The sequence below is a fragment of the Eulemur rufifrons genome, chromosome 19, assembly GCF_041146395.1.
Source record: "Eulemur rufifrons isolate Redbay chromosome 19, OSU_ERuf_1, whole genome shotgun sequence".
NCBI lineage: Eukaryota > Metazoa > Chordata > Mammalia > Primates > Lemuridae > Eulemur > Eulemur rufifrons.
In genome coordinates this window covers 67787435-67803166 of record NC_091001.1, presented here as the reverse complement: position 1 = coordinate 67803166, position 15732 = coordinate 67787435, and the positions used below count along the sequence as shown (strand labels likewise).

Sequence of the window (15732 nt, the reverse complement as noted above, 5' to 3'; positions counted from 1 at the left end):
CAGCACAAGAGGGCATTAATAATTGTTGGAATTAACCCTTTTCATCCCTCTGAAAATTCTTGGGAATAACAAAATAATTTAATTTGGTCTTGGAGCAGGGTACAAAATGAATAAATATGAATTGCCTTGCAAAGAGAAAAGAAAGGAAAAATATGCTAAAAGGACTCCTTCAGGCTGGTCCGAAGGTAATGAGTTATCTCACTTGATTGTTCACAGTCAGTTACAGATTGAACTCCTTGTTCTACTATTCCCCCACCCTCACTACTGCACTTGACTAGTCTAAAAAAAAAAGGACTCCTTCAGATTGAAATGAAAGGAAGTTAGACAACAATGAAGAAATAAAGGTCTCTGATAAAGGTAAATACATAGGCAATTATAAAAGCTAGTATTGAAATTTTGATTTGTAAGTACACTTTATTTTCTATATGATTTTTAAAAAATGCAAAGAAAAATCAATCTACATTACTGAGCACACAAATGCAAATCAAAAGCACAACGTATCACCTCACGTCTATTAGACTGGTTATCATCAAAAAGACAAAAGGTAAGTATTAGGATATGGAGAAAAGGGAACCTTTACATACTGTTGGCCTGAATGTGAACTGGTACAGTCATTATGGAAAACAATGGAAGTTCCTTAAATAATTGATATACAACTACCTTATGATCCATAATCCCACTTCTGGATATATACCCAAAGGAAATGAAATCACTATCTCAAAGAGATATCTGCACTCCCACATTAACTGCAGCATTATTCACAATAGACAAAGATACAGAAACAACCGAAATGTCTTTCCACGTATGAATGGATAACAAAATGTGGTATGTATATATGACTACATTATTCAACCTTTAAAAAGGAAATCCTGCCATTTTTTTTATATGGATGACCCTAGAGTAAATTAAGCTAAGTGAAATAAGTCAGACAAAGAAACATAAATACTGCATGATCTCACTTATATGTCGAATTTAACATAGTCAAACTCTAAGAAGCAGAGAGCAAAATAGCAGTTGCTGGGGGCTAGGAAGAAGGGGGAAATAAGACGGTATTGGGGCCGGGCGCGGTGGCTCACGCCTGTAATCCTAGCACTCTGGGAGGCCGAGGTGGGCGGATCGTTTGAGCTCAGTAGTTCGAGACCAGCCTGAGCAAGAGCGAGACCCCATCTCTACTAAAATTAGAAAGAAATTATATGGACAGCTAAAAATATATATAGAAAAAATTAGCCGGGCATGGTGGCGCATGCCTGTAGTCCCAGCTACTCGGGAGGCTGAGACAGGAGGATCGCTTGAGCTCAGGAGTTTGAGGTTGCTGTGAGCTAGGCTGACGCCACGGCACTCACTCTAGCCTGGGCAACAGAGTGAGACTCTGTCTCAAAAAAAAAAAAAAAAAAAAAAGAAAAGAAAAGACGGTATTGGTCAAAGAGGGCAAGGTTTAAGTTATGCAAAGTAAGTAAATTCTGGAGATCTCATGTACAGCAATGTGACTATAGTTAACAATACTATATCATATACTTGAAAATTTGCCAAGAGCGTAGATCTTAAAGTCTTTTCATCAGAAAACAGAAAGAAAGAAAAGAAAATGATAACCGTGAGGTAATGGATATGCTAATTAGCTTGCTTGTGGTGATTATTTCACAATGTATATATTAAAACATCAAGTAGTGTACCATATATACAATTTTTATATGCTTATCTATTAGACCTCAGTGTCTATATATATCTCCATATACTACACACACTTCAATATTTGTCTATCATAACTCAAGTGAAGAAAACAAATTATATGCAAATCATATATTTGATAAATGATTAACATTCAGAATACATTTAAAAATTCCTAGAACTCAACAGAAAACCAAAAACCCAATCAAAAACAGGCAAGGATTTGAATAGACATTTCTCCAAAGAAAATATACAAATAACCAATAAACACAGGAAAGAATGCTCAACATCATTAGTAATTAGAAAAATGCAAATAAAAACCACAATGAGATACTAATTCACACCTACTAGTATAGCTATAAGTTTTTTTAAAAGGCAAACAACAAGTGTTGGCAAGGATGTGGAGAACTGGAATCCTTCTGTATTGTTGGTGAGAATGTAAAATGGCATAGCTGCTGTATAAAACAGTTAAGTGGTTCTCTAATGGTTAAACACAGAATTACCACGTGATCCAGAAATTCTCCTAGGTACACAGACATATGTGGCTTAATGACAGGTATACATTCTGAGAAATGCCTCGTGTAAACATCACAGAGTGTACCGACACAAACCTAGACAGTATAGGCTACTACACACGCAGGCTACAGAGTATAGCTTATTGCTCCTAGGCTAAAACCTGTATAGCATGTTACTGTACTGAATACTGTAGTTACTGTACTGAATGCTGTAGGCAACTGTCACACAATGTGTATTTATGTATCTAAACATAGCTCAATATAGAAGAGGTAATATGATGCACTATAACCTTATGATGGCTACAACATCACTAGGTGATAGGAATTTTTCAGCTCCATTATAATCTTATGGAACCACCATCATATATGTGGGCACTGACCAAAACATGGTCATACAGCACATGACTGATACATACAAAATAACTAAAAGCAGGGAATTGAACAGATATTTGTATACCCATGTTTGCTACAGAATTGCTCGTAACATACAAAAGGTAGAAGCAAACCAACTGTCCACTGACAGATGAACAAACAAAATGTGATATATATATACATGCAATAGAATATTATTCAGTCATAAAAAGGAGTCAAATTTTGATATATGCTACAACATGGATGGACCCTGAAAACATGACATTTAGTGAAATAAGCCATACACAGATGGACAAATATTGTATGATTTCACTTACATGAGGTACTTAGAATAGGCAAACTCAGAGACAGAATGTAAAACGGAAGAAACCAGGGGCTGGAGGGAGGGAAAAATTGAGAGTTATTGTTTAATAGATACAGAGTTATTAGGGATGATGAAAAATTTTGCGGTATAGAAAGCGGTGATAGTTATGCAATAGTATGAATGTATTTTAATCCCACTAAATTGTACACTTATGAATGGTAAAAATGGTAAATTGTATGCTATGTATATTTTACCACCATAAAAAAGAAAAGAAAAAGTACATGTGTGTTAAAAGTCATCAACCAAAAACTCAGAACAAAACAAAACCCCTCATGGGATTGATGAATACTTGAAAAAACTACGTGAGAGAGAAAAATCCTGCTAAGAGATGATATGATATGCTTCTTACTAAAACTTTCTTTTTTAAGTTCTTTTTTTTTTTTGAGACAGAGTCTCGCTTTGTTGCCCGGGCTAGAGTGAGTGCCATGGCACCAGCCTAGCTCACAGCAACCTCAAACTCCCGGGCTTAAGTGATCCTTCTGCCTCAGCCTCCCGAGTAGCTGAGACTACAGGCATGTGCCACCACGCCCGGCTAATTTTGCTAATTTTTTCTATATATATTTTTAGTTGGCCAGATAATTTCTTTCTATTTTTTTTTTTAGTAGAGACGAGGTCTCGCTCTTGCTCAGGCTGGTCTCGAACTCCTGACCTCGAGCGATCCACCTGCCTCGGCCTCCCAGAGTGCTAGGATTACAGGCGTGAGCCACCACGCCCAGCCTTCTTTTTTAAGTTCTTAGTTCAGAAAATAGTGGACTGCTACTACTAATCATGCTTACTACAAAGTTCTGAGGGGAAATAACAGTGGTTCTAGTATCTTTCACCGAGTTAAGTTCTTCTTCAAGCATAAAGAAAAAAACATTTCAAGTGCACACAAACCCAGAATATATCATCCACACTTCAGGGAGAACAAAAGGCTACTCTGTGACATTCACAAGAAAAATAAATCCAAATTAACTCTGGAATGAGGAAACAAGAAATGAGAAAAAAGGACGTGTGGCTATATACTTAAATACAGAATTCATACTAAACAATTGTTATAATATTTGATAAAGTAAAAATAACATAATTAATAAAAACTGGGAAGTACAAAATGAGAAAGCTGGAAAAAATGATTAGGAGAATTTTGTTCATCCTTCGGAAGGGAGGAAAATCAATCATTACTATATTTTATAATAAAAAGAAACAAATCCACAAAACAAGTCACCAACAGACAAGAAATTTCAACAAATTTCTCAAGACTAAAATGAATAGGAATGCCTTTTAAAAATATAATAGGTAGCAAAAGCTGCAGCTCAAAGTAGGTTGTGAGGAAGCCACAGAGGAGGCAGGTCAGACAATCTTCCCTGTATAACGGGGATTCTGGACTCAGAGTAATAGATTTGGTGGACAGCAGGAATGAAACACAGAGATGGAAAGATGATTTAAGTAAAGTTTTCCATAATGAATTATTGTATTGTTCTAACTAATGGATGGCTGCTAGATACAAACAGCCATTCTATAGTATCCACCAGGGCTCTTCCCTGGGGAAAAAAAATTATATAAGCACTAGCTTTCAAGTATAAATATTGGTACCCCTTTACATTCTCTCACTGAGAGTTCCACAAGCTGAAAGCCTGATAAGATTAAAGAGTACAAGTAGTTATGCCTCTATTATCACTCTGAAAGTTACGAGACAGGAGTCCCATTTGAGAGACTGCTCTAATGGAAAAGAATTTCACAATACCTCGGTGTCAGTGTCAATACCACTTACCTAGTTGTCTTTTCTTTTCTTTTCTTTTTCTTTTGAGACAGAGTCTCACTAACCCTGGTAGAGATCTCACTGCAACCTCTAACTCCTGGGCTGAAGCAATCCTCTTGCCTCAGCCTCCCAAGTAACTAAGACTATAGATGCAGGTCAGGACGTCCAGCTGATTTTTCTATTTTCAGTAGAATTAGGCCTGCCTCGGCCTCCCAGAGTGCTAGGATTACAGGCACAAGTCAACATGCCCAGCCATCCTAGTTGTCTTTTTAAAATATGAAGAGATTGCAAAGGTATATGAAGAGACCCACAACATAAAAGAAAAACATCCAGTACAGACAAGAGATTTGAATATGTAACAGAGGAAGGAATAATCACTCATATTAACAGTTCCTGAAAAGGTAGGAAGGAATAAGATTCAAATCATAAAACATAATACAGAAAAGGATACTGCAGTGGCCAGACACTAACTGAAGTATAGTCAGGACTTCACATGCCAGCAGTATGCAATGTCTCACAAGGCAGTAATCTAAATATGTATACAGATACACAAACAGAAACTAAGAGCTATAAGAGTAAGTCTCAGGATTTCTAAAATTAGTCACTATTAACCCCTTTGAGAATCTCATGAAAATTATGGACCATTTGTTCTCAAAATGTGCATAACGTACATCTGAATCAGATAATACTTAAATTCCCTTCGAAATCCTAGGGAATTTGGTTCCTATCATCGAGACATGGAAATCTACCCCAAAAAGCTATTTAGATCCATTTTAAGATTATAAGTAATTCCATGTGATCGTTGAAAAAAATTTAAAGCTTATTGTTTGAAGTCCTATGAAGAAAGATTTACAATAGAATGGTGGGAAAAGGGAGATAGAGAGAGGTAATCAGAATAGTAACTTTCAATCTATATTTACTGAAAAACTAATACATACCTGTAAAAATTTCAAAGTTTACATAAGTACAGACAATGGAAAAGAAATCTCCCACCTATCTCAGAGCAATACTCCAGAAGCAAACCGTTTAAAATTTCTTGTGTATGTTTCTAAAATAGTCCCAAGCATTCACATGTACAAAAAATACATTTGTATGCATATATGTGCATTCTCTTTTTTAAATTATCTTAAAATTTAGTGGATGGGGGGAGAACTCAATGGGAGAATAGTCTTGTAATAAAAATATCTGTTATCTATGCAGTGCTTCATAAAAATATTTCTTAGAGATGGTCCCACATGAATACAAAAGAGCAACTTCAGCCCTTTCTAGTGACTATGTATCATTTCATTTTATGGATTTCCCAAAACTTATTTAACTAGTCCCACAGTAATAGACATTGTTGTGCTGCTAGCATGTTATGCTGTAGTGAACATCTTCAAGTACATGTACATACAGGATAAATTACCAGAAACAGAATCGCTATATTGTTCCCTAAAAGATATACTACACCTTGGTCAACACAGAGTACTATTAAATACAATAGGATTTGCCCAACATGTGAAAAATGCTATTATTTGAATTTGTATTTCTTTAATTATAAACAAAGATAATCATTTTTCATTTATAAACCTTTTGTATTTCTTTTTCTGTCATCTTTGTCTATTGGTTCCTTGGATTCCACTGTAAGAGCTATGATACATCAAGGCTAGGTGTGGTGACTAACACCTGTAATCCCAGCACTCTAGGAAGCTGAGGCAGAGGGCCTGCTTGAGCTCAGGAGTTCGAGACCAGCCTGAGCAAGAGCGAGACCACACCTCTACTAAAAATAGAAAAAAACAAAACAAAACAAGAGTTGTGGTACAAACAATGAAAATAGTAGTAGCCAGTGCAATTCCTACTGAACAATGACATGGGTGAATGGGGGTGTCTCTCTCTCTCTCTGATGAGCAATGTGACCTCAAGAACTTAGTTGGGGTGGGGGCGGGGGAAAACAAAAGACTCAGGGCAAGACTATTTGAAACAAACCAACCAACTCTGGATACTTTGAAATCAGTTATATTTCGTGCTCAAATTAAAAGAACACAGAATGTAGAAATTTCTAATCATTCTCAATCTGTGGTAAATTCAAAAGTAAAACAATTAATAAACCATGAACACATTTAATTAAAATAACTTTTAAAATATACTCATTTCATTATTTCATCTTATTGGAGCATCTTTTATAGATGTTTTAAGTTATTGCAAACTGTATCACAGAGGTTACTGCCACAATTTCTTTAATCATTTTTATTAGGTTAGTTCCAAATTTTCACTAGTGTATACTGTTAAAAGTTTTAACAGACCATATTATGAATTATAAACTCGACGAATTTCAAATTCCATAAAGAATAATCCTTCACTATCCTAGTTAAATTTGCTATATGTTACTGAATATCATTGTTTTCATATTTTGCTGAGCCAAATAAAAACTAAAAATCTACTAAAAAGAGTAACATTTTCAAAAAATTATGAAAGAAAATTTCCCATTACTGTGAAATATGAACTGCTTCTTTCATTTGTTAAAATATTTATATATAAGTATAAAATGTTAAATATGGGAAGTAAAAGGAAATGTATTGAAAAATTATCACAACCAATCTAAGAATTCAGAGAAGTCTCAAGATCTTTAAATATAATGGAAAAATAGCACTATAATGGAAGTGATTAAGTATAATCAAAGAAATTGCTATCTATGACAGCAATAAAAAATAAAATAAAAATTCCTAACATTAAGCTTAACACGAAATAAAAATCTATATACCAATAACTTTGAAATTATGAATGATACAAAAGAAAACAAAAGAAAAAGCATATCATGTTTTGGACAGGAAGACAGAACTTCAATTCTCCTCAAATTAATCATTATCACAATAAAAACAACAGTATTTTTTAAGTCAATGCTAAAATCCAGATGGAAAATGATATGGTCTCTGTTACAACTATTAAACTCTGCCACTGTAGTGTGGAAGCAGCCATAGATAATACATAAAAGAATGGGCATGGCTGTTTTGCAAAAATCTACAAAAACAGATGGCTGGCCCCACAGGCCATAAGTTTACCAATCCCTGGTATAAATTATAAGCAGACATACAAATAGGTCAGTCTAGGAAGTTCAGAAAATGACCAAGTCAAGACAAAAATTGGTATCTCAAGTCAGTGAAGAAAAAAGACTTACTGAACAAATGGAATTGGGACAATTACATAATCAAAAAATGGGGGGGGGGAGGGAAGTTGGGCATATACATAACACCTTAAACCAAGATAAAGTCTAGCTGGATCAGAGATTAAAATATATAAATTGCAACAGAAAATGTACAGAAAGAAACTAAAGAGGAATTCCCTTATAATCACAGGAGTAGATAATGGATTTCAAATCAAGACACAAAATCCACAGACCATAAAAAATATAACCACAAACTTGAAACAGTAAAAACCACCTTGCTAAAACCAAGACACTAAACTAGGATATAGTTATGAGTTGTAATCACAAACAAAAGATCAATTTCATTGACATATAAGGAACTCCTACAGGCCAGGCACAGTGGCTCACGTCTGTAATCCTAGCACTCTGGGAAGGCCAAGGCAGTAGGATTGCTTGAGCTCAGGAGTTTGAGACCAGCCTGGGCAAAAGCGAGACCCCGCCTCTACTAAAAATAGAAAAATTAGTCAGGTGTCATGGTGCACACCTGTCTGTACTCCCATTTACTCAGGAGGATTCCTTAAGCCTAGGAGTTTGAGGATGCAGTAAGCTACCATGATATCACTGCACTCTACCTGGGGAAACAGAGCAAGACTCTGTCTCAAAAAAAAAAAAAAAAAAAAGCTCCTACAAATAAGAAAAAACAAAAGCAACTGATAAATGGCAAAGAACATAAACAATCCCAGAAAAGCAAACAAAATTGCTCTTAAATACAAAATTTGCAAGCCCATTTGTAATAAAAGAAACACAAATTTAAAACGCCAATGATATCACTTTTCACCTATCAGATTAGCAAATATCAATAAATTTAATTAAGGAATGCACTGAGGAGACTATGGGTAAAGTGGAATTCTCATTCCAGTATTTACCACAATTAAGCCACACACATGCCTTAACCCAGCTTTTCTACTTAGAAGTGGAAATTGACCATAGCAACACAAAAGTTTTGTATACAGATGAAACGACAATGTTAGAAGTTACTTATCATAGAATTTTTATAATATTAAAGACAAGACTGGGGAAAAAATCATGTCCATGAATGGGAATTGGTTAAATAAATTATGGTACATACCTTTAATGAAACACTATACAACCTTACAAATCTTACAAAAAACTAAGAACGCACTTGATATACTAATGTGAAATCTCCAGAATAAATTGGTAACTCAAAAAAAGCCAAGTCTGTTTGGTATGCTACATTTGTGAAAAACAGTAGGAAAGAAAAATGTACACAGTTAGCTATTTATACAGAAAATCTCAGACACACCTGAGAGGATAAGAACGGCATGCCTGAGAGACAGGGACAGGATGGGAAACCGTATACTATATCCTTTCATATTTACTTTTTGGATTTCGAATCATGTGGATATACGCCTTTTTACAAAGTTAATGGAAAAAAACAATGCAATAGAGAAGAAATATACCAATACAATATTCAGCATAGAAGGGTACACTATATAAATGAGAATGGGAAAATGCCTCTATTAAACAAAGATGGCTTCGTGAAGAAGCTCCAATTGACTGACTCCGATTTCCTTCAACTCTACCAAGTAACATAGTAAGACATGGACTCTGAAGACAGACTTCAGATGTTCCAGTCCTGGCTTGTCCATGTCTTGCTTGGTCTCCTTAGCTATAAAATGGGATAATGATAGAATTTACCTCATAGGGGAGTAAAGTACTTAGAACATGTAATAAGGAAAGCATTCAATAAATGTGAGCTGTTAATATTACCTGTGCTGCAGCCCAAATGCAGTCAATATGCTGAGTACTCAGTCGCCCTTCTGCTGCCAAAAAATTCAAAATCACTTGGCACTGTTTAATAATCTGGAAAAGAAAAACTTAGTATCATTAATTTTTTAAAATACTCTTCTCTCTCGATAGAACAGAGAAGCCACATAATAGTCCACAAACCTCAATATGTAAATTTGGTCCAAATATGTGCTCCACCACATTGTTGCTAATAAGCCAGTCTGCAAGTTCTTTTGCAATGGACCTAAAGTCAAGTAATAAAAATAGTACATTTAAAAGACAATTTTTTGATCATCTTTTCTCAGTTCTAAAAGGCAGACTGAGTTGTTCCCATACAAATTATAGTGATTATAGACAATCAGTTGTATAGAGTACTACAAAGCATAACTATAATGAAAAAAATGAATTCATAAATTCAAATTCCCTGACTTTATAAAGAAGTCAGAATAACAAGTAACACCAGGTAAACAGGTGAGAATACCAAGGGTAACATTTACATAGTGACGTATTATCTCATTCAAGGCCTTTGTCTTCCTTTTTTCTCTTTTTTTTTTTTACCTCCAAAGAGTAACATAGTGAGCCTTCCCACTTTTTAATTCCCTTCGGTAGGCACTGAAACATTCAGGAAAGATTTCCCAATATGTGAGATAGTATCAGGAAAGTAAATTACAAAATGGGTGAACTAAGAAGGAATTAACCCAAACTAAACTTCAAGTCTCCTGACTGATACTATGAAAGATTCTACTAATGGAAAAAAACGGTAAATGTTAAGTAGATAGTCACGGACTGCATAATGATTTTTCAGTCAATGACAGACCAGATATAAGATGGTGGTCACATAAATTATAGTGAAGCTGAAAAGTCCTATTACCTAGTGACGCTATCTCTGTCTGTCATAAAGCCATGGTGCAAAATGCATTATTCAAGTATTTGTGATGATGCTGGCATAAATAAACAAATCTACTGTACTGACAGTCATATAAATGTATAGCACATACAAATTATATATAGTACATAATACTTGATAATGATAATAAATGAATATGTTATCACATTATGTATTTAAATACTCTATCCATTTTAACATTATTTTATTTTACTTTATTTTTTTTTTTTTTTGAGACAGAGTCTTGCTGTTGCCCAGGCTAGAGTGCTGTGGTGTCAGCCTAGCTCACAGCAACCTCAAACTCCTAGACTCATGTGATCCTCCTGCCTCAGCCTCCAGAGTAGGTGGAACTACAGGCACTCACCACCATGCCTGGCTAATTTTTTGTTTCTATTTTTGGTTGCCAGGCTATTTTTTTCTATTTTTAGTAGAGATGGGGTCTCGTTCTTGTTCAGGCTGGTCTCGAACTCCTGACCTCAAGCGTTCCTCCCACCTTGGCCTTCCAGAGTGCTAGGATTATAGGCATGAGCCACCACGTCTGGCCCATTTTATCATTATTTTAGATTGCACTCCTTCTAGTTATAAAAAAAAGTTAACTGTAAAACAGCCTCAGGCAGGTCTCCTTTTGCAGGTATTCCAGAAGAAGGCATTGTTAGCATAGGAGAGGACAGCTCCATGTGTGTTACTGTCCCTGAAGATCTTCCAGGGGGATAAGATGTCCAAGTAGGAAGAGAGTGATAATAATGATACTGACCTTGTGTACGCCTAGGCTAATATGCATGTTTGTGCCTTAGTTTTCAACAATATTAATGTAAAAAATAAACATAAAAAATTTTTAAAACTGTAAAAAGCTTATAGAATAAGGACATAAAGAAAAAAATTTTTATACAGCTATATAATGTATTTGTGTTTTAAGTTAAGTGTGTTTTAAGCTAAGTGTTATTACAAAGGAGTCAAATTTTTTTAAGTTATAGAGTTAAAAAGTTATAGTTACATTTAAAAAGATAAGGTTAATTTAATATAGAAGAAAAATATTTTTTATACTTTGTATAGACTAGGTATACAGTGTTTATAAAGTCTACGGTAGTGTACAATAATGTCCTGGGCCTTCACATTCACTCACTGACTCACCCAGAGCAATTTCCAATCCTGCAAGCTCCACTCATGGTAAGTGCCCCAATACAGGTATACCATTTTTTACCTTTCATATCAAATTTTTTCAGTATTTTTTCTATAATCAGATGTGTTTACCACTGTGTTACAATTGCCTACTGTATTTAGTACAGTAACATGCTGTAAAGGTTTGTAACCTAGGAGGAATAGGCTATACCATTCACTCACACATTAAGTGGGCTATACTGTCTAGGTTTGTGTAAGTACACTCTGTGATATTTCCATGGCAATGAAATCACCTAATGATACAATTCTCAGAACAAATCCTCGGCACTAACCACTACATAATTGTATTATAAAAGTGAGTGAAAGAAAACAGATTTCAAAATAGAATGTACAGTAAAAGATCTCCAATTTTTTCATGTATATTAATTATATACAGAAAAACTGGAAGGACTGAATATTTTCTTATTGCTTATCCACAGAATTACATTTTATAATAAAAAACTTATTTAAAGCTTTTTTGAAAAACACTAAGAATTAGATATATGGGCTTCAAAAGATAAAACATTAAAATAAAACTATTAATGTTTTACCTATTTCTGGGTAGCCCTACTAAAGCTACATAAGATTCAACTCTCTGATTTATAGAACACATAAAAAGACAGTTCAACAAATAAAATTAATTTCTAAAAAATAACCATCATTATTTCAGTCTCTTGAAGGATGCTAAAAGGACATATAGGGACTTTCATAATAACTGAGTGAATTGTAAGTGTGCAACTATAAAACTGGACAGTATTATAAATATCCACCATTCATGGCTCTGGAAACATACATATAATAGGAGTCATGGAAAGCAGGAGAGGGGTGATAGAAAAAATATTTGAAGAAATAACAGCCAAAACTTCCCAAATTTAATGAAAAATATTCACCTACAAATCCAAGAGGTCCAACAAACTTCAATAGGATAAACATAAAGAAATCCATTAGTAGTACTAAGGTAAAGACAAAAATCTTGAAAGCAGTAAGAGAAAAACAACTAAGCGTGTACAATGAAACAACAAGATTAACAGCTTTTTTTTTTTTTTATCAGAAACAGTAATGAAGCTATATTGGAGCAAAGCATTTTATTAGAATTTAGTGTTTATCTAAAGAAGTTGAATACAGGCCAGGTGTAGTGGCTCATGCTTGTAATCCTAGCACTCTGGGAGGCCAAGGAGGGAGGATCGCTTGAGGTCAGGAGTTTGAGACCAGTCTGAGCAAGAACGAGACCCTGTCTCCACAAAAAAACCATAAAAATTAGCCAGGTGTAGTAGTACGGGCCTGTAGTCCCAGCTACTCGGGAGGCTGAGGCAGGAGAATCACCTGAGCCCAGGAGTTTAAGGTTGCAATAAGCTATGATGATGTCACTGCCCTCATGCCTGGGCAACAGAGTGAGACTCTCTCTCCAAAATATAAAAATTAAAAAAAAAAAGAAAAAAGTTGATGCATACTTTAACTCATAAAGCAACCACAAAGAAAATATTTTTAAGATAAAAATTTTAAAATGGCATACTAGGATATACCTATATACCGCAAAATAAGGCAGTAACAGGAATAGAGAAACAAAAAAGAGATATGCAAAAATCAACAGCAAAATGGCAGATGTAAAACTAGTTATATAAACAACATTAAACGTGAATGAGTTAAAAACTCCAATTAAGACAGATTGTAGGACTAGATTTTTTTTAAGATCCAACTATATGCTGCCTCCAAGAGACACAGATTCAAAAATACAAACAGAGGAAGGAAGGGGGGTAATAAAAAAATCAAAAACACAGATTAAAAATAAAAGGATGGAAAAAGATATAATAGTAATAAGCATAAGAAAGCTGCAGTGGTTACACTGACATAAATAAAATAGACTTTAAACCAAAAAAAGTCTTAAAAATACAAAGAACATTTTCTAATGATAAGAAGATCAAATAGTCAGGAACATTAACAATAGAGCCCCAAAATACATGAAGCAAAAACCAATGACAAAATTGAAGGAAGAAACAGACTATTCAACAATACACTTGATTCTTATTTGCAGTAGTTATGTTCTATAGAGTTGCTGCAAACACTGAATTAGCTAACACTCAACCGTTAGTCCTAGGAGAAATATATACGTAATATACTTATCACACACAGATTACAATCTTGAATCTGAAAAACTCATACTAGTAGATTCTATTTTCTCTATTTTACAAAAGACAAAATGAGGGTCAGAAGTGTTTAGATGACTTGTCTGAGGCCATGCCCCTAACAAGTGCTAGAGGTGGGTTTCAAATCCCATGCAATTGGCCCCAAAGCCAGAGCTTGTTGCACTACATTGCACTACCCGACCCACTCCGATCTCCATCTTCTGGTCATCTCTATATGTGCTCTGAAACAAGATAACAAAGTGTCACCTTGTTTGACTTTAGCTGGAAATGTGCATATTGGGAGATGTGGAGTTACAAATAAATTGCAGCAAACAGAGGAATTCACAAATACAGAATCCATGGAAGAAATATTTTTCTATCTTCACAAATACGGATTCTGTATTTGTCAATTTATCTGTTTGCTGAAACTTAATTGTGACCCCAAAATCAATACCTGTGGCACTTTTCACAGTCATTCATGGACACATACAGAGCAGTGAAAAGGTTTGAATCTACCAATATGCACATTCCAGCTAAAGTCAAATAGGTGACAATCTGGCATCTTGTTTCAGAGCTCATATAGCATGATTAAATCCACAAATGATCAACTGCAGTTGGAGACACTTCAGTGCCCCTATTCAATAATAGAAAGAACTAGGCAGAAAATCAGCAAGAATATATGAGATAACACCACAAACCAATTAGACCTAACACACTTCTATAGAACACTCCACAACAACAGTAGGATACAGTCTTCTTAAACACACACAGACCATTCTACAGTACAGACAACATTAGGGAGTAAAACACAATGAACCATCCAATTAAAAACTGGGCAAGGCAGCTCACACCTGTGATCTCAGCACTCTGGGAGGCTGAGGTAGGAAGATTGCTTGACACCACTGAGTTCAAAACCAGCCTGGGCAGTAAGGCAAAACTCTATCTCTTAAAAAAAAAAAAAAGCCAAGTATGGTGGCGTGCACCTATACATAGTCCTAGCTACTCAGGAGGCTCAGGCAGGAGGATTGCTTGAGCACAGGAGTTTCAGGCTACAGTGAGCTACAATTGTGCCACTGCACTCCAGCCTACGCAACAGAGCGAGACCCCATCTCTAAAAAAATAAATAAATAAAATTTCAAAAATTAAAGAAAAATTGGGCAAAAAGTGAACAATTCATCAAAGAAACAAAATGCAAATAACCACATAAAAACATGTTCAATGCTATTAGTAATTAATGAAATACAAATTGAAACCATCATGAAATACCACTTTATACCCACTAAATGGCTCTAATCAAAAAAGATAGTAACAAGTGCCAGCGAGAATGAGGAGAAACTGGAACCCTCATACATTACTAGTGAGAATGTAAAAGAATACCTGTATGTTGGAAAACAGTTTGATAGTTCCTTAAAAAGGTAAAGATAAACTGACCATGTAAGCTAGCAATCCTATCCCTAAGTATCCACCATAAGAAATAAAAACATATCCCCAAAAAGAACTGTACACAAATGTTTATAGCAGGATTATTCATACTAACTCAAAAGTGGAAACAATCGAAGTATCCATCAACTGATAAATGGATAAACAAAGTGTGTGGTACAGCATATTGCTGAATGAAGGAATGAAGTACTGATACACACTACAACCTGAATGAAATTAAAACAGTACACTAAGTAAAAGAAACCAGATGAAAAAGACTATCATGCAACTCCATTTTTGTGAAATGTTCAAAAATGGACAAATCTATAGACAGAAAGTAGATTGATGAGGCTGAAAATAAGATTAGGGACTGACTACAAACGGGCAAAAGGGATCTTTTTTGAAGTGATGGAAATTCTAGAATTGGACCGTGGTGATAGTTGTACAACGCTATCAATTTACTAAAATTCAATGAATTGTACATTTAAAACAGGTAAATTTTATGGTATGGTAGTATTTATACCTTAATAAAACTGCTTTAGAAGATCCAATTCATACCCCC

The 15732-nt window shown here is 34.9% G+C and overlaps 1 protein-coding gene across 1 annotated transcript in view; it reads right to left on the bottom strand.

Annotated features, from left to right (window-relative positions):
* Positions 1-15732, bottom strand: part of USP34 (ubiquitin specific peptidase 34) — a 216415-nt gene that overhangs the window by 140497 nt on the left and 60186 nt on the right. Inside the window, exons 9-10 of the mRNA XM_069494805.1 lie at positions 9747-9828; positions 9567-9659 (exon numbers count right to left, since the gene is read on the bottom strand). Coding sequence (XP_069350906.1) covers positions 9567-9659; positions 9747-9828 — 175 coding nt within the window. The remainder of the gene's footprint in view (positions 1-9566; positions 9660-9746; positions 9829-15732) is intronic.